This window comes from Salvia hispanica, chromosome 3 (genome assembly GCF_023119035.1).
Source record: "Salvia hispanica cultivar TCC Black 2014 chromosome 3, UniMelb_Shisp_WGS_1.0, whole genome shotgun sequence".
NCBI classification, from domain to species: domain Eukaryota; kingdom Viridiplantae; phylum Streptophyta; class Magnoliopsida; order Lamiales; family Lamiaceae; genus Salvia; species Salvia hispanica.
In genome coordinates this window covers 49,711,851-49,738,690 of record NC_062967.1, presented here as the reverse complement: position 1 = coordinate 49,738,690, position 26,840 = coordinate 49,711,851, and the positions used below count along the sequence as shown (strand labels likewise).

At 36.6% G+C, this 26,840-nt stretch overlaps 2 protein-coding genes across 2 annotated transcripts; both read right to left on the bottom strand.

Annotated features, from left to right (window-relative positions):
- Window positions 1-237: 237 nt before the first annotated feature.
- Window positions 238-11,301, bottom strand: LOC125213242 (protein TOPLESS-RELATED PROTEIN 2-like). The gene is made up of 25 exons (XM_048113672.1): window positions 10,429-11,301; window positions 9,837-10,016; window positions 9,634-9,747; window positions 9,399-9,557; window positions 9,037-9,214; window positions 8,821-8,947; window positions 8,612-8,721; window positions 8,375-8,522; window positions 8,075-8,184; window positions 7,839-7,908; window positions 7,672-7,745; window positions 7,480-7,575; window positions 7,312-7,407; window positions 7,039-7,166; window positions 4,734-4,968; window positions 4,478-4,642; window positions 4,202-4,303; window positions 3,917-4,063; window positions 3,652-3,762; window positions 3,379-3,561; window positions 3,130-3,258; window positions 1,781-1,876; window positions 1,456-1,641; window positions 836-1,002; window positions 238-660 (listed from the first exon to the last, which is right to left on the bottom strand). The coding sequence occupies exons 1-25, from the start codon at window positions 10,506-10,508 to the stop codon at window positions 447-449; spliced, it is 3,405 nt and encodes a 1,134-aa protein (XP_047969629.1). The 5' UTR covers window positions 10,509-11,301; the 3' UTR covers window positions 238-446.
- A 13,729-nt stretch (window positions 11,302-25,030) lies between these two features.
- LOC125210953 lies at window positions 25,031-26,157 on the bottom strand. Its single transcript, XM_048110603.1, has 2 exons — window positions 26,055-26,157; window positions 25,031-25,671 (listed from the first exon to the last, which is right to left on the bottom strand). The coding sequence occupies exon 2, from the start codon at window positions 25,636-25,638 to the stop codon at window positions 25,177-25,179; it is 462 nt and encodes a 153-aa protein (XP_047966560.1). The 5' UTR covers window positions 25,639-25,671; window positions 26,055-26,157; the 3' UTR covers window positions 25,031-25,176.
- Between the last annotated feature and the right edge of the window lie 683 nt (window positions 26,158-26,840).

Below are 26,840 nucleotides of genomic sequence, written 5' to 3'. Positions count from 1 at the left end.
CCAAAACAAGTGCAGAAAATGAAACGCCTCTGTTAAGGCAGAACGGAAGGAGTACCCCAAATGAGATATGTGAAACAAGATTCATATCAAGCTACACAATTATCTGTTGCAGTGGGTATTCAGCTGACTCGACCCAAATTTACAAAATGATGCATTCGGCATAAAAATACATATCAAGTTTGATTGGTTCAAGTCTCACCAATTTGCCAGTGAAATTGCTATAGTATGAAATTGCAGTGATAAAAATAAATTTAATAACCGATTAAAATGAAAGTAAACAAAAAAGAGGGTGACCACGAACTACCCTTGTCAAGAGGTGCAACCAACAAAGTAAAACTAACCTGTTTATCTCTCAAGGAATAAAAAAGGTAACACTGAGACTTTACATTGGTATGCTTAAGAAGAGAATGAAACAATGAGGCGCTTTTTTTCTTACTTTGTATTAATCACCTAGATGGGGTTTCTGATGGCTGACTGTTCAATGCAGAGCTCGAAGGTATCGAAGGCATGCTCCCGTTTTCATGAGAGGTTGATCCACCCCACTTCGTCTCTGCATCCGATGGTTCAATCACATGAACTGCACCATCACTCATGCCAAGCGCAAATTGATTGGGGTCTGTCGGATGTGCTGCGATAACTATGGGGAAGGGATTATCGTTGCTGCACATGAAAAGATGTCAATTACTACTTAGTAAACAAAAAAAGAATTTGTAAACACTTAAGGCAGGAGAGATCTGGCATAATATCCCCCAGAGTGCCAAATTGGGAGTCATTATTAAGATAGAATGACATCAACATGTTTCAACAATATAAGAATATCTTTCAATATACGTACCTGGCTGATGATAAATAGGCAGAGGGTGCTATCCGGCACCGAAGGTTCAAACTGTCAGAATCGAATATGCCGATAGCACCATCACAAAACCCAGTAAAAATCGACAGACCATCGCACGAGTATATAGCGCTTGAAATAGCTGAGGAAAGTGAATCTCTTGGATACCACTGCAATTGAAAAAAATACTCGGATCATGACATTCTCGGCCATTAAAAATGCATGTGATTGGCATTTGAGGTTATGACCTAGCTTCCAACTCAACTAACTAGTACATGAACATTTGCAAGCACAAACCATTTATTGTTTTCTCCAATTTCCGTAATGGGAACTATTAGTGACATGGAGATTTTAGCATGTCAAATATACTCTATGTAAATTCCAGACATGCAACCGAGGGGGTATGAACTTCAATATATTGTATTATTGGCACATCACTAGTCTCTTGTCATATTATAACACTGTTCCTACTGTGTGACACTTGCAAACTTCTGTTCTTTATTAAAACTAAACTTTTACCTATTTCTGGAGGACCATATGCAATAGATAATGCACGAATAGCAAATATTCAAATAACTGCTTTGTGAAAAATATAAGAAACGAAAGAGAAGAAAAACACTCACTGAACGTAAACAATCTAGTTGAGCATCATATATAGCAATTTGACTTTCATGAACAACCAGTAGATGCGATTGATTGTTATGGAACTGAACCCTAGTTTCTCCAACCAGGGTAGATGGGTGACCGGGAGGTGGCTGTATTGGCCGTGATTTCTTCTTCTCCCATCCATCAATGCTCCACATGCACAGCTGAAATCGGGATAGAAAATTAAACATGCTGGTTTTCATATAATACAACTCAGCTAATAACTTAGCAATACTCGGAAGAAATATTAAATTTTATAACTTGAACATAGGTTAAAACAAGTCAATGCTGGGCATGACTTGCCTGAGCATCAGCTCCAGATGAAACTAATATGTTCAAACTCTGAGAAAATGCAAGCCCTGAGATCCGTTTCTGATGGCCCTTGAGCTTCGTTTTAACCTATAATGTGAACAAGCATGACAGAATCAGTAAATCTAAAGATGATCATGAAAACAGTAAGAGCATCATATGCAAGCACGGGACAATTCATCATTCAGAGATTGGACAAGATGAGTTATTACGTGTACATATTCAAAACATTAAAAGGCCCAAACACTATGTCATTACAAGGACCTTGAATAAAGACTAAAGTCCAATTTTGGTCCCCTACATTTGCCCTAAAATTCTTTTTGGTCCCAAACATTAAGTTTGTGACCTTTTGATCCCTAATACTCCCTCCGTTCCATAGTAATAGAGGCGTTTCTTTTCGGCACGGAGATTAAGAAAAATTGTGTTAGATAAGTTAAGGAAAGGGAGAATAAAGTGGAAAATGAAAAAGGTAGAGAGATGAAGAGAGAAAAAAGTAAGAGAGAATAAAGTGAGAGTAAAGTATGTGTGGAAAAATATGTTGACTTTTGCTAAAAAGGGAAATGACTCTATTACTATGGAACGTACCAAAATGGCAAAATGACTCTATTACTATGGAATTGAGGGAGTATATTGTTTTGGTACCTTTTGGTCCCAAACATATTGTTTTGGTCCAAAATAACCATTTTCTGTTAAAATTAACGGTCGAAGTGTTTGACCAATTTAATAACTTAATTATAATCTAATTAACTTAATACTCCTTCCGTTTCCTCAATGCCGAGACAAAACTTTTCAGCAGAGAATCTAAGAAAAGAATGTTTAGAGTGTTAAATGGATAGATAATAAAGTGGAGTAAATTTGATGTTTTTAAATTTAAATTTCATTAGTATAAAAATTGAATTTTTATATACATGAAAAATTCTTTGATTATTTAAACAGGATTTTTCATAGCTCTCTACTACAAACTTAAATTTTGGTCAAACACTTTGACCGTTAGTTTTAACAGAAAATGGTTATTTTGGACCAAAACAATATGTTTGGGACCAAAAAGTACCAAAATAATATGTTAGGGATCAAAAGGTCACAAACTTAATGTATGAGACCAAAAAGAATTTTAGGGCAAATGCAAGGGACCAAAATTGGTCTTTAGTCTTAAATAAATAAGCACTACTAAGGTGCTAACTACTAAAATTCTCTGATTCAAGATAGATGAGCAAAAGGCTGGCTCAATACCAACAATAAGTAACACACTGTACCCCTCTGACACATGATTATAAATTCAATAAGTAGATATATCAATTCCTCTAGAATGCTAGCACACCCCCAAACACAGTCAAGATACTTACCTCATCAACTCTAACATTGTAAATCTGTATCGTAGAGTCTTCCATTCCAATAGCAATTATATTGTTGTCTTGTGGATGAAATGCCAGATAAGTAGCAGCAGGAGGCGGTGGCATGAAAGTTGTCATGACCTGACCAGAATTAGTACGCAAATCAATTATCTAGCATGTTTAAAGTATACTCATGTGGGAAGTAGTACAGTCCAATAACTACAGCAATTTTGGAAATCTGAAGTGAAGAAGTTAGCACACCTTAAAGGTCATCATGTTGAACAAGGAGACTTTCCCCCCTGATGCAGACATAACATAGGAATCATTCTTAGACAAGGCAATACATGCAACAGATTCTTCAGCTGCTTTGGAATCAGACACATCATTCGACATGAGAGCCCCATTATTTGGCTGCCACAACTGAGGCACACTAGAGGCAGAAGACTGAAAATAGACATCATATCATTATAATTAGTTTAAGTGAACAATGCTGAGGAAGGCTTATTGCTAAGCAAATGATAATCAAATTCTGACTTTTCCAGATGGATTGCGTTCATTGCGCTGCCACTTCCACAGCTTATGAAGAGCATTAGAAGCCAATGCTAAGACAGCTAAGCCAGAATTCGTGTATAGCAAACGCACGACCTGTAATGCATTATGCTATTAGACATCAAATTGAACATAACCAAAACAACGATCAGTTTCCTGAATAAGAATATAGCAATCTCCTTATTCAAGCAGACATTCTTCAACTGAAGGGGATTGCATGTCAGTTCAACAAATTGTCCACATCACATACTTTGTTAGGTGCCAGAGAGTCGGGCAATTTCAGAGCCTTGAGTTGAGATGCATCAGATATGTCAGAAGACTTCCAGCTTTTGATTTTTTCAGTGTTCTCAAGGATCCTCGGTTTTACATCAGTTCCCCTGCTGCTTTCCATGCTGGCCTGAAAAAATTTTCCAAGCAAAATGAGCTGGCTGCACATTCTCAACTATCCTTGAGGATGAACCGAAACAACTAACTTATCAATTAAGGAAAGTGAAATAGATTGATTGAATGAATCACAACTGCACAAGACCACTACCAGAAGAGACATTGGCTGTTGGATCCTATCACTGCGCTCAAAGGGGGATGCTGAAGCAGAAACGCTAGCAATGGGACCCAATGGACCAGCAGCAATAGCAGGCTGCAGAGAAAATTAAGCCAAAATACATTAAACGAATATATAAGTGTTGTGGACTCTGAAGCAGAAACAGTAGCAACGGGACTCAATGCACCAGCAATATCAGGCTGCAGAATAGGAGAGCTTGAAACTGAAATACAGTGAACGAATCAAATAGTCAGAAAAACTGAAATTTACTTTGACATTAGCTTCAGCGTGAGCACGAGCACCATCGAACGCTCTGCTCTCCAGCATTCTTAGCATGTGCTGACCCCCAGTATTAGCCAAGATCTTAATTCCATTTTCACTGGTGGTAACAGCCAGCAATGAACCTTCCTTATTGAATCTTAATCTAGGGCTTGCCTGCAAGTATAGTACAGACCAACTTAAGGTTTCAAATATGAAGGCAATAATGACAGCAATCTGAAAGATGCAATAAGCTAAAGATACTAACTGGCAATCCACCATCAGCATCAGTATAAGTAAGGATATTGATGTTATCCATGTCCCAGAACTTTATCTGAAACTCGTCACCAGCTGCTAAGAAACGGTTCCTTGTGGTGTCAAACTGCACCACACCCAAAGAACGCTTCCGGAAACCAGAATATGTCCTCTTAATGGCTCCTTCACTCTCATTCCACTCAACAAGGTGAGATTCACCTTCTTTACTGGTTCCACAAGAGAACAGCCTGAAAATAATTTATTGTAAATAAATATCTCACCTATATAACCATGAAAGATAATGTTGTTTTTAAGAAAAGAGGGGAAAAAAAGAGCTGCATAATTGGCAAACTCTGGAAGTAAAAGAACCTGTAAGCAGCAATTAATCCTGGATTTTCTACTTTAAAACATTTTTTATTTTTTGACATTGCTCATACTGAGTTACTCAGAATCAAGGTGATGTTTTCACTTATATGAGCTAAAAGTTCCCTCACACATGACATATGAAAAAGGTAAAATAACTGTTTCTCAAACACAGATTCTATGGGGAAGGGGTCCTCCTCAACTATTAAAACGATCAATTTCCCCCTTACTGATATTGATCCACAACCATGGCATAGCAGGTATATCGTTGAGGCCAGCAAAATGTGGTGGAATACAACATGCAAGATCTTGGAGATTGGATTAGTTGTCTACTTGTCTTTGAGTTTATTTTTTGTTATTTTAGTTTATCATGAGTCGAGCAGGATTAGGATTATCTTTATGTCTCAATTGTTTATGAGCAGTAGGAGTCTTGAGGTTTGATAAAGGAATGCTGAATATTGAGTTGTAATCGGCTTCCAAGGAGGATCGAAGTTGTTACGCTTGTTTAGCTATTCCGTAATACAGTTTCTCTTTTATGCAAACACTTACTGTGACATCACTGCCTGGCGCCTTGCATATCTATCACATACCTATATTACATTATTACCTACTCAATTTCTTCTTTTATTTGGCCAAAACATCATTTTTATTTTGGTAGAACGCAAGACAAGTTTATTAGTATTTTTTTTAAAGGGGCGAGTGACACCAGAAAGGGGACAGTATCCTAGTTCAAAATACAACAAAAATACCTAGTTATGTCTAAAACTACTTTTTTTTTAAGCTAGCCTTAACCAAAACTCCAAACCTAACGCAGCCCCACACCTTGAAGGATTCATGTCCTTAGAAAACTCGCATATGCCTTCCAAACCACAATGACCAACAAAGAACTGCCAGGTTAGTCATTATTGATTGGTGATAATTCAATAAAATACTTTACGAATTGCAGGTTTAATTTTTCAATGAGATTCAAGAACACACAATATGAATGATTATTCAGAGGAGATTTTAAACCTTTGTTAATATGAATGATTATTCAGAGGAGATTTTAAACCTTTGTTAGCTTTTAGGAGTTGTATAATTTGCTGAGATTTAGGCTATAGTAAACAAATCACAAAAGTTGTCCAGAGAGAGATTGTGGCTATGTTTGTGATCCTTCATATGAATTGGATTAATAGGTTAATTGTATAGTTTCTTCAGAGTCGATAGTTCTATCGCATCAGCCTTTTATTCCTGAATTTTAATCTAAGTTTGTACAGTTGAGTCTTTTTCTAAATGAGTCTACTTTTTTTAAATTTAATTTTTTTAGTTTACTTATTTGGTATTCTAGTTAATAATCATAATTCTCAAATCCCATAGTTTAGCTTGAATAATACTACTATAAAGTGTCTGCATTTATTGCTTGTATTTTCATAATTTTAGTCTCTTTTACTATGGATGCACTGTTTGCTAATCGACCACAATAATTGTTTAATTGTAATATTTTATTGTTGGGAAATCAGTGATCACCAAGCAAGAGGAAAATCCATACTTCCATAGGACACCCGGAGTCAATAACTAGAAATCTCATGAAGTAGTTGGTGCATTTCTTACCATTTACTCCCTCCGTCCACGATTAAAAGTCTCATTTCTAAATGGTGCGGGTTTTAAGAAATGTTAAGAAAAGTGGGTGGAAGAAAGTTAGTGGAATAGGGGTCCCACTTGTATATATTAGTTTTAAATGATATGTGAGTGGAATGAGTTAGTGGAATGTGGGGTCTCTTTACCATTTATGGTAATTATGAACCGGGACTCTTATTCGTGGCCGGACAAAAATGGAAAAACGGGACTCTTATTCATGGATGGAGGGAGTATGTCCTTGTTTATCAAACAATTATTATTTGCAAGTAATGTCATGGATACCTTAAACAATGAAGGTAGACAAAAAGGACAAACCAACCAGAAAAATTGACAGGTACCTGGTACCATCAGCACTATAAGCCATTGTCGTGCACCAAAGTCCAGGGGCATCATAATCCACTCTCGACCCCAAGGAATCATAAAGCCAAGCTTTTATTTTCCCATCAATTGCGGTAGAGAAAATAAACTGCAAACAGAATCAAAAACTAGAATCAGATATCCCTTTATCAATTCGACCAATGAATAAGCCACCAACACAGTTCAATTACAAATTACAACTCAAAAGGGTACGCAGTGAGAAGGAGGGTGAGCATCCATTTACAATAACGCACCTGAATATTCTCTTTATAGTGAGGACATACGGAATATACAGGAGCTTCATGACCTTCAAAAGTATACAGCCTACGTCCTGCTACTGCATCCCATATCTAGGGGCAAAGTTACTTGTTTAGATCAAGGAGACCAAACAATGGGGCACAAATAGTAAAAGCACTTGTTACCTTAATTGTCTTATCATCCCCACATGTAACTATGCAAAGTTGCTTATTGGGATGGGCAAAAGCAATATCATTCACACCGCCAATATGAGCATCAATCTACAATTAAGGAAATAATCTGTCATTGCAACTCTAAACAATTCTCAAGCCCGGTAGGAAAGAGTGAGCAAAGGAGAAGTTGGGAGGAATCCTGACCTCTAAGTGTTGTCTTAATTCTCCAGCTGGATTGTAGGTATATATCTGAACTATGTGCTTGGAAAAGGCAACACCTCCAAGATCGAAGAAAAAATTATCAACGACAGAACAAACAAGTCTATGAAGTGTAGAAATTAAATAGTTGGTAATATGACAATGTTATATACCAAGTATAGATCCATCTGGGCCCCATACACATCTATTAACGGATATTGTCGCATCTTTAACCAAAGTTGTCTGGACAAGACCAAAGTATAAATAAATAGATATGTCATAAATTTCACAATTATAAACATGTACCATAGTTACATATACATGTAATTTATAATATATAAACAAAAAATAGTATGTAACTTAAAAGTTGTACGATACACAGGACAAGGCAAGCACATTGAATACTCACTTGGAATGGCATTGAACAAGCTGATATATCCCAAACCTTGAAGGTTTTAAGTGCTAACCTTTCTCGAGAACCGACTTCCCAAATGCTGATATCACCAACATTTGTTCCAACTACATTGGAGACAACGTCAGTAACATTAGCATATTTATATATTAACATCATCATGTTTTACAAATGACATATTTTCAATTTCAGATTTCTCTACAACACTCTGTAACAATAATGAATTGGAGGTAGTCTCGTGATAAAAAAGAGTAAACTAGTCTGAAATTCAAAAGAAGAATGAAAAGAAGGAACAACCTAGAAGAACAGTCTGTTGTTGTGGATGGAAGTCCATGCTCATAACATTAGATCCTTGACTAAGATTCCGAATAACAGTTTTGGGAAGGTCATCTGGTGAATACATATTATTACTGTTAGGTGGCTGGGTCGATGCAGAAAATGATACCTAGACATCATCAAACATGTGTCAAAACTCAAAACATCATTAGATAATATATATTAAGAGATTAACAGAGTTGCATCCAACTTCCAGACCTCGTCAGGTTGTCCCGGGCGGAGACGTTTCATTAAATGTTCAGAATCAGCAGTCTGATAGTCCATTCCAGGGCCACCAGGAGGGGTTCTTGGATGTTTCAAGAAGGCAGCTGGTAGTAACATGTCAAAGAACTTGTTCTTTTAGTCACTACTTTTATGTGCTGAGGATGATTGCAAATTAAGTTCAATGTGATCATTTTAAACCTCACCAGGACTAGGTGCCTGAACAAGGCCAGGAGGAGCTGCAGCAACAGCAGCATGAGGCATAGACTGGTTAGCAGTTGACATCCAACCTGCAATAGCACTAGGAGGGGGAGAAACAACAGGTTGGAAAGGCTGCAAAAAGAAAGCAAAGGGTTAGATGCCAATAAATGTAACCCAGTCAGCAAGATTTAAAAAAAAAAAAAAACAAAGACCCTACTTACACCATGGGCTCCAAGAGGAGGAAACACACCAGGTTTAGGAACAGGTCCTGCTAGAGGGTTGTTACCAGGAGGGGGGGCACGTGCTCCGTTACTTGAAGAACAAGTATGGTCAGTGAAGAGTGTTTTAATATCCGGGTTCGGGCGTGGGTTCTTGCAGAGCTGATGCTGCCAGTTAAGACTGCAAAACCATCAGACATAAATAACAACAAAAAATAATCTAGAAATTAAATGTTAAAGTGGTTCTGGAATGGGAAATAAGCTATAATGAAAATTCAAATGAATGCAGATATGTACTTCTTAAAAATGACACAGATAATTAGTAGAAGGTAAGTCCAAATCGTATGCCAGGGCTGGATTGTCACCTCTGGTTGATTAATGTTCTCAATCTCGAAGCCTTAAAAGCAGGAAAAGTGAGTTTGTCACGGAACAAAGGATTTGCCTCTATCAGCTTTTTAAGCTCAACAAGCATTATGTTGCGTGCTGACTTTGTGTCCCCGTATTTGGAGAGCTGTTCATTCTGCCTATAAATGTAGTTCCCATACAAATTAAAAAGTGAAAAGGATAAATGATAAGTTTACAGTTAAACAAAAGTATAACCTGAAGTTGTCAAGAGTCAACAGCTGTGTGATCTCTTTAAATAGATCCTCATTAAAAGAGGCAAACACCTTCAGATCTTTAACAAGAATCTCTACAGCTTTTGCTCGATCTTGTCTGAAAATGTTGGATAAATAACAGATTTGACAACTGCTCGGAGACACACAAGATTTCAGTTTATATGATGACACTGAAATACAGCATACCTATCAAGAGCTTCAAGGTATTTCTGCTTTCTAATCTCAAAGAAGATTTTCATCGAATATCGGTTGTCCTCAACTTTGGTGAATCCACTTAAATAACGCTCAACTTCCTCCCATTCACCAGCTTGGACTTGATCCTCAAAGTACTTCATGTTGAAGAAAAATCCGGATTCTTGCTCCAATCTGTACACGTTACACATGCAATGTAAACAGCAGAAACCTTTTGTGTCAAAAAAAAACAACAAAACGGAACCCAATTGATTTGTGCCGACAAGTCATTTTAAAAAGAAAAAGGTGCAGTGGTTGAAGCAACAGTTACTCCCATAATTTTCTTTACAATAAACTAGTGGGTCATATACATTACCATGTTCAAAGCAAGCAGGTGTTCATTCATTCCATTATACCCAAAATTTTATAAACCGGGTATACCTCAAGCTTATCCTCATAGAGATATGAAGATAAATGCAAAATACTCAATCCCACCCCACCCCAACCCAGAAAGGAAGCAAAGAAGCAATGCCTTGTGTATTTACAGTCGCATGTTACGATAAATTCACAAAAGCTAAGTTGTCACACAAACCAAAACAGAACTTACTTATGAACAGTCTCCTTGAATTTCTCCTCATCCAAGAACTGCAATATTAAGAACACCAGTTCTCGACTCAAGGACGACATAGTGACGCCTCCCGGCCCCCCCAGCCACTCCAGCGCAAAATCCCAACTAGTACCCAAATCAAATTAAGGGAAAGGGTGGAACCTAACCTCTCCAAACCAACAGGAAAAGGAACACAGAAACCTTTGCTCTCGAATGCAAAATTACACAATCTCTCTGAACAGATAAATAAATTACACTAATAACTTATGTGGCAACATGAAAGATATCGGACCATATCTAGGGGTATAAAAGCCTAATCCAAATTCCAGAAGTACCTGAAGAGCTCAAATAATATTTCCCAATTACACTTACTTATTCAAGATCAAAAGCCCCTTTTAAATGACAACAAATCAAAATAAAACGACGAGGATATCAGAAACCCCCAAAAAAGAGAAAACGTCTTCAAACTACAAATTCAAATTCCTAAAAACAAAATAAGCCTTCATAATTCAATCCATAACCATATATCACAGAACCACAACTCCGCTCTCTACGCAAGCCTCTACCATTCGGGACCCGCAATAATTCGAGCTGAATAGCACTATATCCAGATCTGAGGGCACATCCTATCGCAGCGCAAAGAAGAGCTCGTCTGCACTATCTGAGAAGTCAACAATGCAGAGAGCTAGGGTTTTACTAGGAAGAAACAGTCTCGTTGCCTCTTTAACCCAATTTATATCCTTAATTCTCTCTGCTACACTCACCCCCTCCACTTTCCTATTCTGGTCTTTCACTCTCTCTCTCTCTTAAACTATTATGGTTTTTTTTGGCACGTAAATGTTTCTCTCTCTAAAAACAGTAACCGTTGCATATATACTAGGAACAATTTATGGGGATGTGCATTAAAAGCAGGTTTGCTGCAAAAGAAATAAATTGAAATTGGGGACGATGATTAAGACCCCTTTTCGTATAATATTTGTAAATTGTTGTCAAATATTTTAATCTATGTTCATAATCGCATCTTTCTAGTTTCATCCATTCATCAAAATTAATCTTATACTACTAAAATAAAAATTTATACTCTTTCCTATTTTGTTTACTTTTTCTTTTTTTATTTTATTTTATTTTATTTTATTCATTTTATCTTTCTTTTTCTCATATTTTATCAATTTCATTATGAATCTATTATTAGTGGACTAATAGAGTAGTAAAAGCTGAAATACTCTAAGCCTTTTTATACACATAAATAAAATTTCCCATTCTTTCTTTTCTTGTATAGTTAATCGGGATATTGTTTTGTTATAAACTTTCCCTTAATTAACTAAAGTTATATTGTCAAATTAAATTTGGATTAAGCTTTATGTTACTACTATTATGATTTGTGTGTTGTTTAGTTCATGTTAAAAGAATGCTACGTGCTTTATATTTAACTATTTTAAGGGTTTTTTTAAATAGGAGAATATGAATATAAAAGGAAATGTTGTCTAAGATTTTTTTTGCTAATATCGGTTGGTATGGTTTCTTAGGTTAATTTTGGTGTTATACGTCAAAATGGTGATAATGACTGCTAATGACTGGAAATTTCCACTTAAATTAAGTGTGATGGATATATTTAAATCATACTATATGGGTATTATTTGTTTCTTATTTATTTCCTTCTAATCGTTTTTCTCTTTTTTGTCGTTCTTTTTTTTTTGAAGGAAACTGCTTTATTAGTTTTTTTTTTCCATTTTCGGATTAGTTTAGGCATAAAAAGTTGCATGGAGATGGACTAAAAATATTGAGTTGTCTTTTATTGAATTGATATTTATATGTGCATTATTTAAAGAGCCCATGCGTGAGAAAATGAAATGGAAAGGGACTTTCTGGAATAATTTCTCTTGCATGTGATATTTCTTTTATCTGTTGGCAAATTTCTTTCTCTTTTTCTTTTTAGTGTCTTGTTATAATGATTATTAAATATTCGTGCACGTACACAAGTAAACGGATTTACTATAAATAGACGTTTGTATATCTTTTCAAATGAATGGCTGGCTATATGCTTGTGAAAATGTAAACTAAATTTAAAAATGGTGAAAAAAAAATTAGATTAGTAAGCATGTTATAATATATGAGTCTTTTTTTCCTTTAGAAAGGATAATATTGTCAATAATTAGATTTGGTGTCCAAGAATATTAGGAGTCAAAGAGTTGAGACTTGGTGGCCAAGAATACTTAGAGCCTAAGGGGTCGTTTGGTTATTAACATGGGTAATGTCTATAATCAGGCTTCCCAGTGGTGTATAATCTGAGGATGTCTTGGCTAATTACAAAACGGGCGTTTGGTTGAATACAACCCAAATTAAAACAAGGCCCAACCCCTCGTTTGGTTGATTGTAGTGGTATGGACTGTTAAGCTGTGCTGTCTATTTTGCCCCTAGGGTTGCAGATGAATTTTAGGATTGCACAGACATAAAAACGCGAATTCCTTTTAGACTTTCATCATTCGCGCGGGTTTTTTTTTCGGAGCAGCCTCCCCACATCGGCGGCGATTGCAAAATTCCTCTTAGAAAGACGATCTAAATCCTATCCAGGTTAGATTATTTATTTGTATTTCGCTCATCTGCTAATTTAAACCTGATTTTATGTTGTGATTCTTAGTTTGCCCTTCCATTATGCACTCCTTCTCTACTAATTCATGACGAGATAAACCTGGTGTTTGTGGTGTATATGATGTGTGTATGTCACTGAAATTTCGATGTAAAATGTTGGTATGAATGTTAAGCTTTTTTTTGCTAAATTTCCTGCATTTGATGTTCTGTTAATGAGTTTTACTGTTTACTTTGAATGTGACTCTTGCTCATTTATTTTTTCGAAGCTATGTCCGATCCTCGACGATTTGTACCCTCAGGAGATGGTAGCCAGAACACACAAGGTTTGGGTTTTTATGAATTTATTCTTGTCCATAGTCTGGTATTGTCTACAGACTTTGATATTTTTGTACATGCTGCCCTATATTCCTCAATTTGTCTCGGGGAATAGCCAATACCGAAGGGGAAACGATACCAGAATTGTTGTACCCCGTCGTTCTTGGTCTGACCGCGAAGAAGTTGTCCTCGTGGTTGCCTTTGTCACACCTCAACCCTTATGACATATGCACTTACTATAAATAAATTTTAAATATTAAATAAATTAACCCACACTTCAAGTACATAAAACACACATATTATATAATTTCAAAAACAAACATTTATCATGTACATATTTCAAAACATTCTAAACCGTAGTGGACCCTCTCACGACTCTATATAGTTCACATTTATCTACATGCAAAAATGATGAGGAAGAGAATTTGCCAAAATGCGTCAGCCGCCGACCCTGATAACATGTGGAGTTCCTATGACTCACGTTAACCCAAAAGTTCACTGATATCTATTCCTGAAAAATATTAGTGGTTTATATGAGCCACAACTCAGTATGAGCCACAACTCAGTGCATATAAACCTTACCTTTAATTTCACATCTCAGATATCAATATATTCTTTAACCAATATATGTAACAATAACCAACAAATATTAGAATCAATTTCATGTACATATGCATATGCCACTTTGTTCAGTTTATTATTCTGTGACAAATCAAGCCTAACATCTGCCCGGGATTCCATTGTATCATGACCCGAAGGTCTCATTGCCATTGTACATATATATATGACCCGAAGGTCCATTGTCATTGTATATATGACCCGTAGGTCTCATTGCCATTGTATACATATATATGACCCGAAGGTCCATTGTCATTGTATATATGACCCGTAGGTCCATTGCCATTGTATATGACCCGTAGGTCCATTGCCATTGATATCAGACTCAGGGCATGATTGTCACAGATCCTCTTTAATCCAATGATTCAAATAATTCCAAAACCATGTGCAAACATATCAATTGCACTAATCACATATTTCTATCATATAATCATTTCACATATCCATACCATATTCCACCATCTATATCAAATAACACATAATTATATCAGAGTCACATCATATAATCAAATCATTCATTTTATTTAACACTTAGCAAAGAAGTACATAACACATGTAAAATCAAAAGTGTGATTTATACACACCTGATTATGAAAATAATCCATCCGAACATTTAATTTTGCTTCTTGATTCAGGACACTCGATTCTTCTTGCTTTCTTTCTTTTGTTCCCGATCCCTACTAAATATGTCTATATCTAAAGGAAATAAAGTATTCATCGTTCTCTGTTTTTCCTTCCTCCCATATCCACCTATTTTACACACATATATATAGACATTTGATTTATAAAATAATGAAAACAAAAGATAAACATGCATGCTATGTTGCTTCTCTTTTAAGGAGATTAGTGACACTACTAAATGAGAACATGTGTGCAACAAAATTATATATATAAATTGCATTGTATTTACTATTTTATTTATAATTCTTCTAGAATCACTAAACATGTTTCTATTTCTTTTTCTCTTTTTCATAACTCTATAGATATAATATAAAGAAATCACATGATATATATAGTATACATATATTCGTACACCTATGACATTTTAAGTTAATAATTAATTAAATATAATTTTGTTATGAATATATAACTAACTCATCATACTAATCTGTTAAAAATTATTATAATCCCATAAATCAAAACTATCTATATATATTCGACTATATTGAGTCACTATAATAATAAATATATTTTCTATGACACACTTAATATCTCTGTAGTATAAATGACAAGAAAATATGCTAATATGCAAAATAATGCATGTTTCGGGTTGAGGATGTCACAGCCTTGAAGGATTTGGTGGCCCGTGGGTTGAAATCGGATAATGGTTTCCGCGGAGGCTACTTGAAAGTGGTAGAGGGGTGGCTGAAGAAGGAGTTTCCGAGAACTGATTTGAAAGCTAATCCGCACATTCAGTCTAAGATAACGGCGGTGAAGAAAAGCTACAACTCACTAGCAAAAATCCTTGACCGGAGTGGTGTGGGTTTCAATGTACATGGAGATTTTAAGATTGATTGTGACGATGATCGATGGGATCAAATCGTGAAGGTTCGTTATATTTCTCTAGATGTTCAATAGTTATCATAAGTGATAGAAACTTTGCCATAGGTTCTGACCTTGTAGACATTTGTATGTTCACACATAGCAAGACAGCGGTGCACGCGGAATGCGCACGAGGTCTTGGCCTTACTGGGAAGACTGGAAGGTCATCTTCGGCAAAGACAGGGCAAATGGTGGCCAATCCGAATGGGTTGCTGATGCAGTGGCAGATAGTTCTCCAGATGCACCTGAGATATGTGAGAGTAGTGATTATCATCCTAGCTTTGAAGATTTTCTGGAGTACGACGAGCAGGTTTAGGCTACGTTTGCAAATACTGGGGTTGGTGACAGTAGCACTCAAAGTGGAGCGAACGCTACTGCAAACGTTCAGGTTCCTCAGAAAAGTAAGCGCAAACGCAAGGTCCGGGATGATGATAACGGCATAGTTGAGCTACTTGGAAAGCTGCACGCCGAGACCAACGCTCGTCTGGAAACATTGGCATCACGCATTGGGTACGAGATTGATTTGGGAAAAGCAAGGGCTGAAATCTTTAGTCATTTGTGCAACATACCAGAACTGACCTAGAATGAAAGGTATGATCTGTGCGACATTATTGGTAAAGAGAACACCCGTCTAGAGATCTTTAGAGGACTCCTTGATGCTTCGAAGGCCGGATATGTGAAGTGTGTCCTGGGGAAAGAAGCTCGCTTGTAGATGGCGTTGCACCACAGTTTTTTTGTCTTATGATCACTGCAGCTTTACTTAACTGGTGGTGTAGTTGTTTTGTCTTATCGTTTTGTGGCCAAAACTTCTCTGTTGGGTTTTGTATGGCTATTTGAAGATGTTTTTTTGGTATTGTAATTATGGACGACTTAATCGCTCGTTAAAACTAATCGTTCGCGATGATGTATGACTAACTAGTTGCATTTCCATTAAATTTCGTATTTGGTTTCCCTTTAATTGTTGTAAACGATCTGCTTTGCATCTCCCTTTGACATGATGTTGTAGTTTCCCACATGTTATCACCGAGAGCTGATTATTTGGGATGGGAGAATGCAAGATCGTTCACTGCTCCGACTTGAGCATCAATCTGGAACAAAAGTATTCAGTTGCAATTTCCCAAATAACACAAAGAATTTCTAATAAGGTTGAATATGGTATAATACCTCTAGATGCAAACGGTCTTCATTTTTTACATGATATGAATAAATTTATACAATGTCTCTCGAATATGCAATACTTAATAAGATCAAAAATAAATATTTTAAATCAAATCACTTCTTATAATCCACTTTTAATGAATAGATGTATCAGCTAAAAATTGTGGAGTGTACACACCAACGAAGAACCAAACTACTCAATATATATAATAACAATCTATAGTTGTAGCTCAAATTGAATATGTGCAGATAATTCCATGCAACTCCATCAAGTTGATAATGCATAATAGGTTAAATTACTTAATTATACTAGCCGCAAAAAAAGGCCTTGGAATACAAAGAAAATCGTTCCCGATATACAAGAACATTGGCCATCTAGATAAGCTAAGATAAACTAAAACGATTAGCAATATAATATAGTGGATACACTAGCTTCACATCCGATGTAGAAGACGTTGGGCAAAACATAACAGTGTCTTCCGAGCGAAGCTAAGAAATTGTCACCCCATTCATATGTGGGGCTTCCCTAGCACCCTAAACCACATCCTCGGACTGTTTGATGCACATGATGGGGCCAATATGGGACTTTGGTGGCAACGGCCTCGGCAGTACACGAGATTTTTTTCCCTCAACCTTCCTTTCCAGCTTTCCTTTAGCATCGGGGCCGTTGTAACATACAGCCTTCTTGGTGGTCGACTCCCGATCCAGAGGGCCGCCTTCGTCGAACATGAGTTTACTCCTCGCAAATGAGGAGGCCTGGTTGCTATTCACCTCTCCATCGCCTTCCCAGCGCACACCAGACCAGGAGATTGGGAGTCCGACACCACGATCACCGTGTTCGCTTGCTCCTCTTTGACAGCTTTCACACCGAACAATTCGTTGAGTTGATTGTATGCCGGGTCACCACGTCGGGAATAAGCTCCGAGAAGTGAGTTTCGCTTCAAGAAAACCAAATGATATATGAAAAATCAACACTTTAAAGCATACGTAGTATTATTAAGTGATGTACTTACTTCTAGCGCTTCCGACCAATTAGACGCAACAACAATGACGACGTTGGTTGACGGATTCCAGTAGGTTGCCTCCAATGCCACGATCTCGTTGAAAGTGTTGTAACGCTTTTCCAGAAAATGCACACGATCAACCAGATCATACCACTCAAACGAGATGCCAACCTGGTTTTCAATCGCAAGCTTGGCATCGGATATGAAATGGCTGGGAAAAACTGACCCCACGCAACCTGCAGCCTGCTTCAACCTTAGCAATGTACCCAGCAAGACTGAGTCAATCTCGTGGCTCCAGCGTGAGCCGTAGAGGAATGAGCTTTGGATAACACTGTAATCGGACATTTTGGAGGGATGATAAGGTTGCAAGCAATTTTGAAGTGGTGAATGGTTTGGTATCACCATGCTGCCCATATTTATAAGCCAAAATAATGAAGAATACATAAGTACAAAGAATTTAAGGTTTTTGCCATGCAACTACCCACTTAATTGACCAGCGTCGAATGCAGTGGGTAGTTTAATTAGTAAATGGATCTTCATTGTTGGGTGGAATAAATTGGATACAATAATTTAATATTTAGACTTGCAGCTCCTTAGTTAATGAAAAGCGTCGTCTGTGATGGTTTGGTATATGTCCAATCTGCTTTCTCCAATTGCAAAGTAAACATAATGACCTCAATTAGTCTCCAATGCTAGGTACACAAAATGGCCTAAAACTGAAGACTACACCTCTGAAAAGGAGATCACATTCAATGCTTCACCCAATACCATTGGACTCAATCAATGCTATACTAAATAAACTAAACAAATCAAATGTTTTATGACCAAATGAATGCCTAATTCCCCCTGGCCGGAAATGGATAAGCAACAAAACTGCAAAGAAGTTTCAGACAATGTTCATCAAAGGGTCCACTGTGATAGGCCTTACAAAATAGATATAAATGTTTATAGCAAAAGCAACACCTATTATGTTCATGCAGTGAACATAAATTAAAGTTCATACTTGAAAATAAGACCAAATGCAAACTAGAATAGTTTTCCTAAAACAATCCCAAGCAATAACAATACCAAACCCATGAAAACCAATACATAGTTCAGTCTAATTTCAGCCTGGCACCGGCCAAAAACTCCACAACCATGTCCGGTGCTGGCCCTCCTCTTATTCTTCTCTTCATCCTTGTTGCGAACAGTTTTTGCAGATCGGTACGTTTGGTTCAAGACATAATCCGGTTGCTTCCCATCTCCAATCCCACTATGATAGTCGTCACACCATAAGAAAGACCCCGAGTGATTTGCATTAATCGGGCATTTGTAAAACCATCTACCTTTGTGTATGGCATCTTTCCCAGCACAAAATAGATTCATCTTGCCTTGACCACAAACACACTCGGGAATCATGTCACTGTCGGTTGTTGTCGTTGACATTAGTAGGCTGTAAATCAACAAAAAAAATAAAATGACAAAAAAGTCAGAATGTGTCATATTTAAATCAGTCTTACCAACCCATTCACAAATAAAGCAAATCATAGAAAAAAATTTATATATGAAATAGATGCATATACACACATTGTTCCACATAGAGTTAGCCAAATCTTCCCTCATTTGAGTCCAAGCATAAGATGTCTCAACTTGATCAATATATTCAGGTTCACCATCAACATCATCAACTACGCCATTCTGTGTATCACCATCAATTTGTTGTTCTATTGGGTTGTTGGTCATCTCACCACGAATAAAATTGTGGAGTAAGAAACAAGCCATAATCATCCGGATTTGGATCTTAATCGGATAGAAACTAGCACTCTGCAGAATGCCCCATCTCATCTTAAGAACTGCAAAAGCTCGCTCGATAATGTTACGAGCTTTATTGTGCCTTAAATTGAACAACTCACGAGCATTTTGCGGTCTTTGGTTACCGACGCCCCACTCCTTCGAATGGTATCGGACATTTTTGAACGGCGTCAAGAAGCCTTCACAATTTGCGTATCCATTATCGCACAAAAAGTAATTTCCTAAAAATACCACATTCGGTTAGGATTGTTATGTACTTATAAATAAAGAAAAATCAATTTTGAAAAACCAATGAGTGTTAAAGACAATGGTGTGTTTAAACCTTTGGGCACCCTCAATCCCCTATCTCTACTAACGGCATCCCTTAGCACTCGAGAATCGCCGGCGGAACCCTCCCACCCGGGCAGAAAATACAAGAATCGCATGTTGCGGTCGCAGGCCGCAAGAGCCGCAAGAGTGTTAGTGGAGATTTGCCCCTTCCGAGATCGATAACGTGGCTTATCCTGGTTACTTACTAGGACATTTATGTATGTCCCATCCAAGGCGCCAATGCAGCCTTAAGATGGATCACAAATATTTATAAACTATCAACACAAAGTTCACTACCTTAAAATGATAGTTGTATTCGGTCACAAAGTTCATTACCTTAAAATGTTTCCATCGATGATTAACACAAGTGTTCGTTACTGGTTCGGGTTCAGGCAAGAGGATGGTATGAAGTCTAATGACTGCTTTAAGCACAAGATGAACATAATGCGATATTGTTTCCCCAGACCGCTTGAAATCAAAACCAGATGGACGAATTTTCTTGTGGTGAGCTAGAATGCTTAGAAAAATAGCTATCCTCTAATAACACATATCTACCATTTCGCAGCCCACCAACGTCTCTCAATAGGATACATAAACGACCAAATGCATTCCTATCCATACGTAGGTTAACAAAACAGTCTATGTCACTAATTTTTGTGAGTCTGTTCATATGTCTCACTTGTGGCGGCATCCTATCTATTATTGAATACCTAATAAGATTATGCCTAGCACGCCGGCCGCATCGTGGATTTCTTTTCATATATAGTACAATAGGATAAGCTTGTGCATATGTAAGAGATGCAATATATCTTCTATCATGAGGTAAACGGCTTTGGATAATCGAAATGGACGAGCCATCACCATAGTTGGTAATACAATCAGAACAATCAGGCTACTGTAACAACAAAATTTCCAAAATAAGACATCTTTACAACAAAAGAAATTAGCATCACCCCCCAGCATACAACTGATCTAAACAGCAATAATCATGCAGATGGTTCCAATAAAATAAATATTGATTTCATCATTTACCCACTCCAACCAACACTGCAAATAATCGGTTGGAGTATCACGCAATTGTACCGAGAAAGCAGATATACGAATGAAAAAGCTCAAGTACAGAAATCAAAACTAATTATCTCACAGTAAAAAATGCTTCACAGAAAAAGGAGTCACACAACATCACTTTATAATTTTCCAGAACTAGATCTGAACGATTACTTCAAAAAATCCAACAAAAACGTCAACGGATTTGCACAATATCGTTGTAAAATGTCGAAATTGCCTCGTGCAGGCTAAATCGAATCCCTTTGAATAAAATTCCGGCGCCAGGTACTGAGGGCCACCACTTTCTTCTACTGCGCGTGTGTTTTGAGAGGAGCTTTACTTTGGGCTGCTTCCCCAAATTCAAAATGAAACAATGAGAATGGGCAATCGGGAAAAAAACCCAATAAAACGTCAACAGATTTGCACAATATAATTCTGGGAGGACGAACTTACCTTGCGCAAGCTAAATCGATCCAGTTTGATTCCGTCGCCAGGTGCTGAGGACCACCACTTTCTTTTGCTATGAGTGAGATCTGAGCGGAGTTTTTACTTTGTGCTGCTTCCCCAAATGAGCGATGGGCAATTGGGGGAAAAGGTGCCTTAATCAGGCACATCGTTCAATGCCGGATAATAAACTCCCAAAATTTTTGTGATACTAACACGTCGATTGTTACATGAATAGTGCGGGCCTAGCATTATAAAAACGGGCCTCGGCCTAGCAGCTTTAAGTAACCAAACGCTATGTATATTGCAGATATGAATTATAATCTGTCTTAAACCTAACAACCAAACGACTCCTAAGAAACTTAGGGCTCGTTTGGTAGCTATGTCATGTTTCGACTAGACATGATACCATTATGATAGTAATCATAGTTTCGATTAGTTAATTTATCTTGATTGGGTGTTTGGTAGCTAAAGATAGTTGTGAGTTATCATATTTAATTGTTTGGTACAACAAGTCACAATAAGGATAAAAATTAGAATTGTCTAAATTATCCTTATTAATTTAAATTAAAGACCGGAGCATTGGTATTGCCATTTGACAGAGACATTAAGCTTTATGCCTACCTGTAGCTCACAAAATCTTTTTCATTGCAGAATACTGAGTTTTAGTAGTATTTGAAGAAGCTACGGATATAAATGTGGACTGACTTAGTAGCCAGGACATTCTAACAAGCATTTCATCAAACAGTTGGTGCCCGAGCACATCATTTTGAAATTATGCTACTGCTCTTCTAAATTGAACAAAACATTGATTAAGGATGAGGTATGATAGGCTGAGGAGTATAAGGGGGAGGATACAAAGTGTGGTGGGGAACTTGGCGACGCAGGGGGAGAGATTTCAGTCTCTGTTGAGCTTGATTCAGAAATAGAGTCGCCAGAAGAAATGGAGTCGCCGGGAGAAATGGATTCCCTGTAAGAAATGGATTCGCCGGGAGAAATGGATTCGCTGTAAGAAATGGATTCGCCGGAAGAAATGGAGTCGTCGGAGGGTTGTGTCGCCGGAAGAAATGGAGGGAGAAAGAATGAGAGAATTGTGGAAGAACTTCTTTTCGCAATTTTTGTGAAGTGATTGAGGCGATTATGTTTTGATTAGGGTTTGAAAATTTTGAAGTTATGGGTAATTATGTATTTTGCTAAAATTAACTAGGCTTTCATGATAAATAACCTACGATTTTGGGTAGTTACAAATCTGATTAAAACATAGGATTTTGGTTGGGCTTTGTGCTGGCCGGGATATAAAACACGAGCTACTATGTTTAGTAACATAACTACCAAACACATAAATAAACCCAGATTACTTTTTTAACTAGGAGAAACATAGCCACCAAACGCAGCCTTAGTGTCTAAGAATATTTGGAGCACAAGTTTTGCAATCCTATATAAAGGGTGCCTATAATTAAATAATACAACAAGCAATCATCGAAAACTAAATCTCTCCATTCTCTTTTCCTCTCTTATTTTCTATACCATGCCTGATATACCATTCAAGACATATTTGGAACCTTAAGATGATAGTTTAACTTCAAAGGGTTATAATTGAAACCTAAAAAAGTAGGATATGCTAATTTCAGCTTTAAAAAAAGAAAAAAACTAAAAGTTTTGTAATATAATCATATAGTAATGTTTACATTTGTCATTTTAAAACATCCATAATCAAATTGTATACTCTCTTCGTCCTTAAAAATTTGCAATTATTTCCATTTTTTCGCTAATATAAAATTATATATGCAATTTTTATTTTAGAAAAAAAAAATCTCTAATGATGTGGAACTAGTTTTCTAGTAATAATACTTGAATCGCCTTTTTTATCTCTTTCTTACATTACTAATTGTATATTAACATGCGTGTCATTTCAAAAGTTGATAATAACATTATTTAGGTAATGGACCACACACTCCAGCAAATCACTATACTCTCTGAGTTTAGTCTTATCTCAAGTGATCAACTTTCTATTTTGAGTTGTTCGTTCTCCTTTTAACAAAAAAGTTTACTCATTACTTTATCTCTCTTTCTTTCTTTATTTCTCATACTTTATTGGGCAAATTGTCTGTAACCTTTCAAATAGTCTGGTTTTTCCCGTGAACTTTAAATGTTGCATGAAAAGTTATGAACTTTACTGGACAGTGTAAATTTCTCATCCAACCCGACCCAATAAATTTCCGACACAAACTTATCCTACGCGGCGCATCAGAGGCGTGACTTGACAAATGACAAATTTAGAGTTCAAATCGAATTGTGAAATTAATGGTACTTTAATGTTGAATTCGATTTGCATGTTTATGTCAATTTGTATGCTGAATTTGATTTGTATGTTTTCATTTGTGCTACTTATATGTTTGTGATAAGTTCAGGGTCAGAGATTGCAAATATAGAAGAGAAACCATTAGAATTAGTAGAGTTTAGCCAAGTCACGCCTCCGGCGCACCATGTAGGATAAGTTTTTGTCGAAAATCTATCGGGTCGGGTCGGATGAGAAATTTACACAGTCCGGTAAAATTCACAACTTTTCATACAACATTCAAAGTTCACGGGACAAATCAAACCATTTTAAAAGTTTATGACTTTACAAGCAATTTGCCCTACTTTTTCTTTCTTTATGTCTCAGAGCAATCGCAATGAAAGGGCCTCTTCCATTCCACATAAGCATTTTACTCAAGGGCATATCTCCTTGTATTGGAAGGGCCCTCCCAAAGATCCTATCCTACTTTCCATTTCATTTCCACATCATCAGTCATCACTATTTTGTTTTGATTTTTTTTGCACATCTACATTTAATATGTTATTAAATAAATTAAATTAAAATATCAAAATAATATAATACGCAAATCTTCGTTGCACTACAATATTAAAAAAAGAATACAACGAGAACCTAAATTAAATAAAAATATTATGGAGTATTTGTAGTGTAGAAATTATGGAATACAACAATTTTTAAAAAATAATGAAAAAAGATATGTGTAAGGGCCGATGATCGGCCCTTCTTCCATAATGGGAGGCCTATCATCGGCCATCATTCATCGGCCAAGGCCGATATATCGGCTAAAAGGGAGAGAGAAGCAATGGCCTATCATCGGCTCTTCTTCCGCAATGGTTGGCCGATGAGGTCTCAATCAGCCCAACCATTGCGAGTGCTCTCATGCTTTATTCTCCTTTATATTTTATTCTCTTCATTTAACTCAATAAATCTTATTTTTTAAAAATCTCACCTTGAAAAGAAGTTGATCACCTGTGACAAAGACGAAAATTAAGAATAAAGCACATAAAAGTGGACTTGCATTCACTAACTTTGTCTATCTATTTTCCTTTCACATTTCTAAAAATTTATGCCACAACAAAGAACTATATAAATAGGTGACTGATGGATTATATAATAGGGTGACATATTCGAGATGAAATTTTATTATGTAAAACATTTAAATTTGGTGCATTATCCATAAAAGTACGATCACGTAAACTTGTTTCATTGGTTTATCCGAGCTCCGTTTTCTCCATAAATTGCACCATAATATAAGGAATGGAAACTGTGGGGGAGACATAAATTCACATCAATAAAAAACGTGAATTCACGCAATTTGATCAGTCTAATATAATCTATTTCTACTAGTTAAATTATTGTTCTCACTTCTAAAGTAGTAGTAGTATCTTACTACCCATGCATCTTATTAGAAAGAGACATATGAAACCATAACTATATAGAAATTAATTTTGATGGATGACTCAAAATAAATTTATAAAATTGCGGGACAAAGTATATATACTGGGAATCCAAACACTATCGAATTAAAACACCAACAAAATTACAAACATTCCACCAATCATAAATTTGACCAGTACATATTTTTGTAGCGAAAGAAAAGGGAAATTAATAAGGCTAGTTTGCAAAGTAGCCTTGGATGACACCACCTCTATTGAGGGACTCATAGTTAGGGGTATAATCAACACCAACCCAAACATTGAGCTTAGGTTCCCATCTATAAGCACCATCTTCGTCAAATCGCCAGTCGCATTTCTCGTACTCATCTCCCGTGCACTCATAGTCGTATTTGTAGGCGACAAATGTGCCCATGTTGGTGGAGCAATTAAACATGGTGGAGGAAGGGTAGACCACCCGCTTCGTCACCTTGAACTCGTACTGCCCCCACGAGGGCAAGTGGTTCACAGTGTAATCATCATTGAACGAGAAGCACCGCACGCTTAGGTAGTTGGTGTGGTTGTTTGTCACCACCACGGTCTTGGCGTTGGGTTTTAGGCTTGCATGTGCCAAGGGGAGGAGGATGAGGAGGAGGAGCGGGGCAGCCATGAGGAGGAATGTGGTGGTGCTTGTGGATTTCATGGCTTTGCTCTTTGAATTTTGTCTCTTCCCACCCTTCAATTTCAAATGTGTAACAACCTCGTCATGCATAAGTTCAATATTTGCAAACACGCCACAAATACAAAGGATACAATATTTAAAATTAGTTCAACATTGAATATAATCCTTAAAAAAATATGTGCATTGATTGAATAGGGAACAATATAACTCTGAATGAATTTGGTGTTTTGTTAATGCTATGTAGATATTAAACTTATTGATTCTTGGTGTGATATTGTGTATAGCGATTTTGAGATTACCGACAAGACGAAAAGTTGAATCTAAAAAGTTCTATGCATTTCAATAGATCAAATGAATTAATTACCATTTCATTGTATTTTCTTTAATATAATGCTCATAAACAGATAATCAATGCATAATAGAATATGAATACGTACCTCTTTTTTTCTCGAAGAGGAAAGCACAAGAAAATTTCTTGTGCAATTGAGGCTTCGAAATAGAGGGGAAGATGGAGATTTTGAAGAACAAAAGGAATATGAGGAAAATATGTGGGGCCTAGCTTATGGTGAAACCAAAGGTTATTATTAATCGATGTTGGCAGTCTTTTCGTGTCTATACTATTTATGGGCTGATAACAAATAACTATATAAAGTCTTATAATGTTTTTACACATACATGTTATATTAACAAAGTTGAGTGATGTACATAATCAATTTGGTGAGAAAATTTGACGTTACCATCACAGTGTAATGTATATATTTTTTATTTCTTTATTTATTTAAAATTAACAATAAAATAAAATAAAATAAAATGAGTTATTATGAACTAATAATATAAAGAATAGTTTTAAGGTAGTATTAGAAATTTTAAAAATATTGACGTAGATTGAATCGCAAAGGTAGATTGGTTACATGCCATATTCAGATTACTTGATTTTGATTTTTGACTCAAGTTAAGGAGGAGCCTAAATTACAACACTACCGATAAAATTGTGACAAATTTTTCTAAAGGATAAATTAAAGCAAATTGGTTCAAATGCCATTTTATTGAATTCCATCCCTGTATATCTCATCAACCTTCAACAATCAATGCTCGAAGCAAATTCTAAATGAAAACAATAAAAAAATGTGGACTAATGTACAAACGGATCCAATCTAAAGAATGTGTCGGGTTCGGCCTAGCACGAGCCGAACCCGGCACACACCCCGACCGCCCGGACCCAT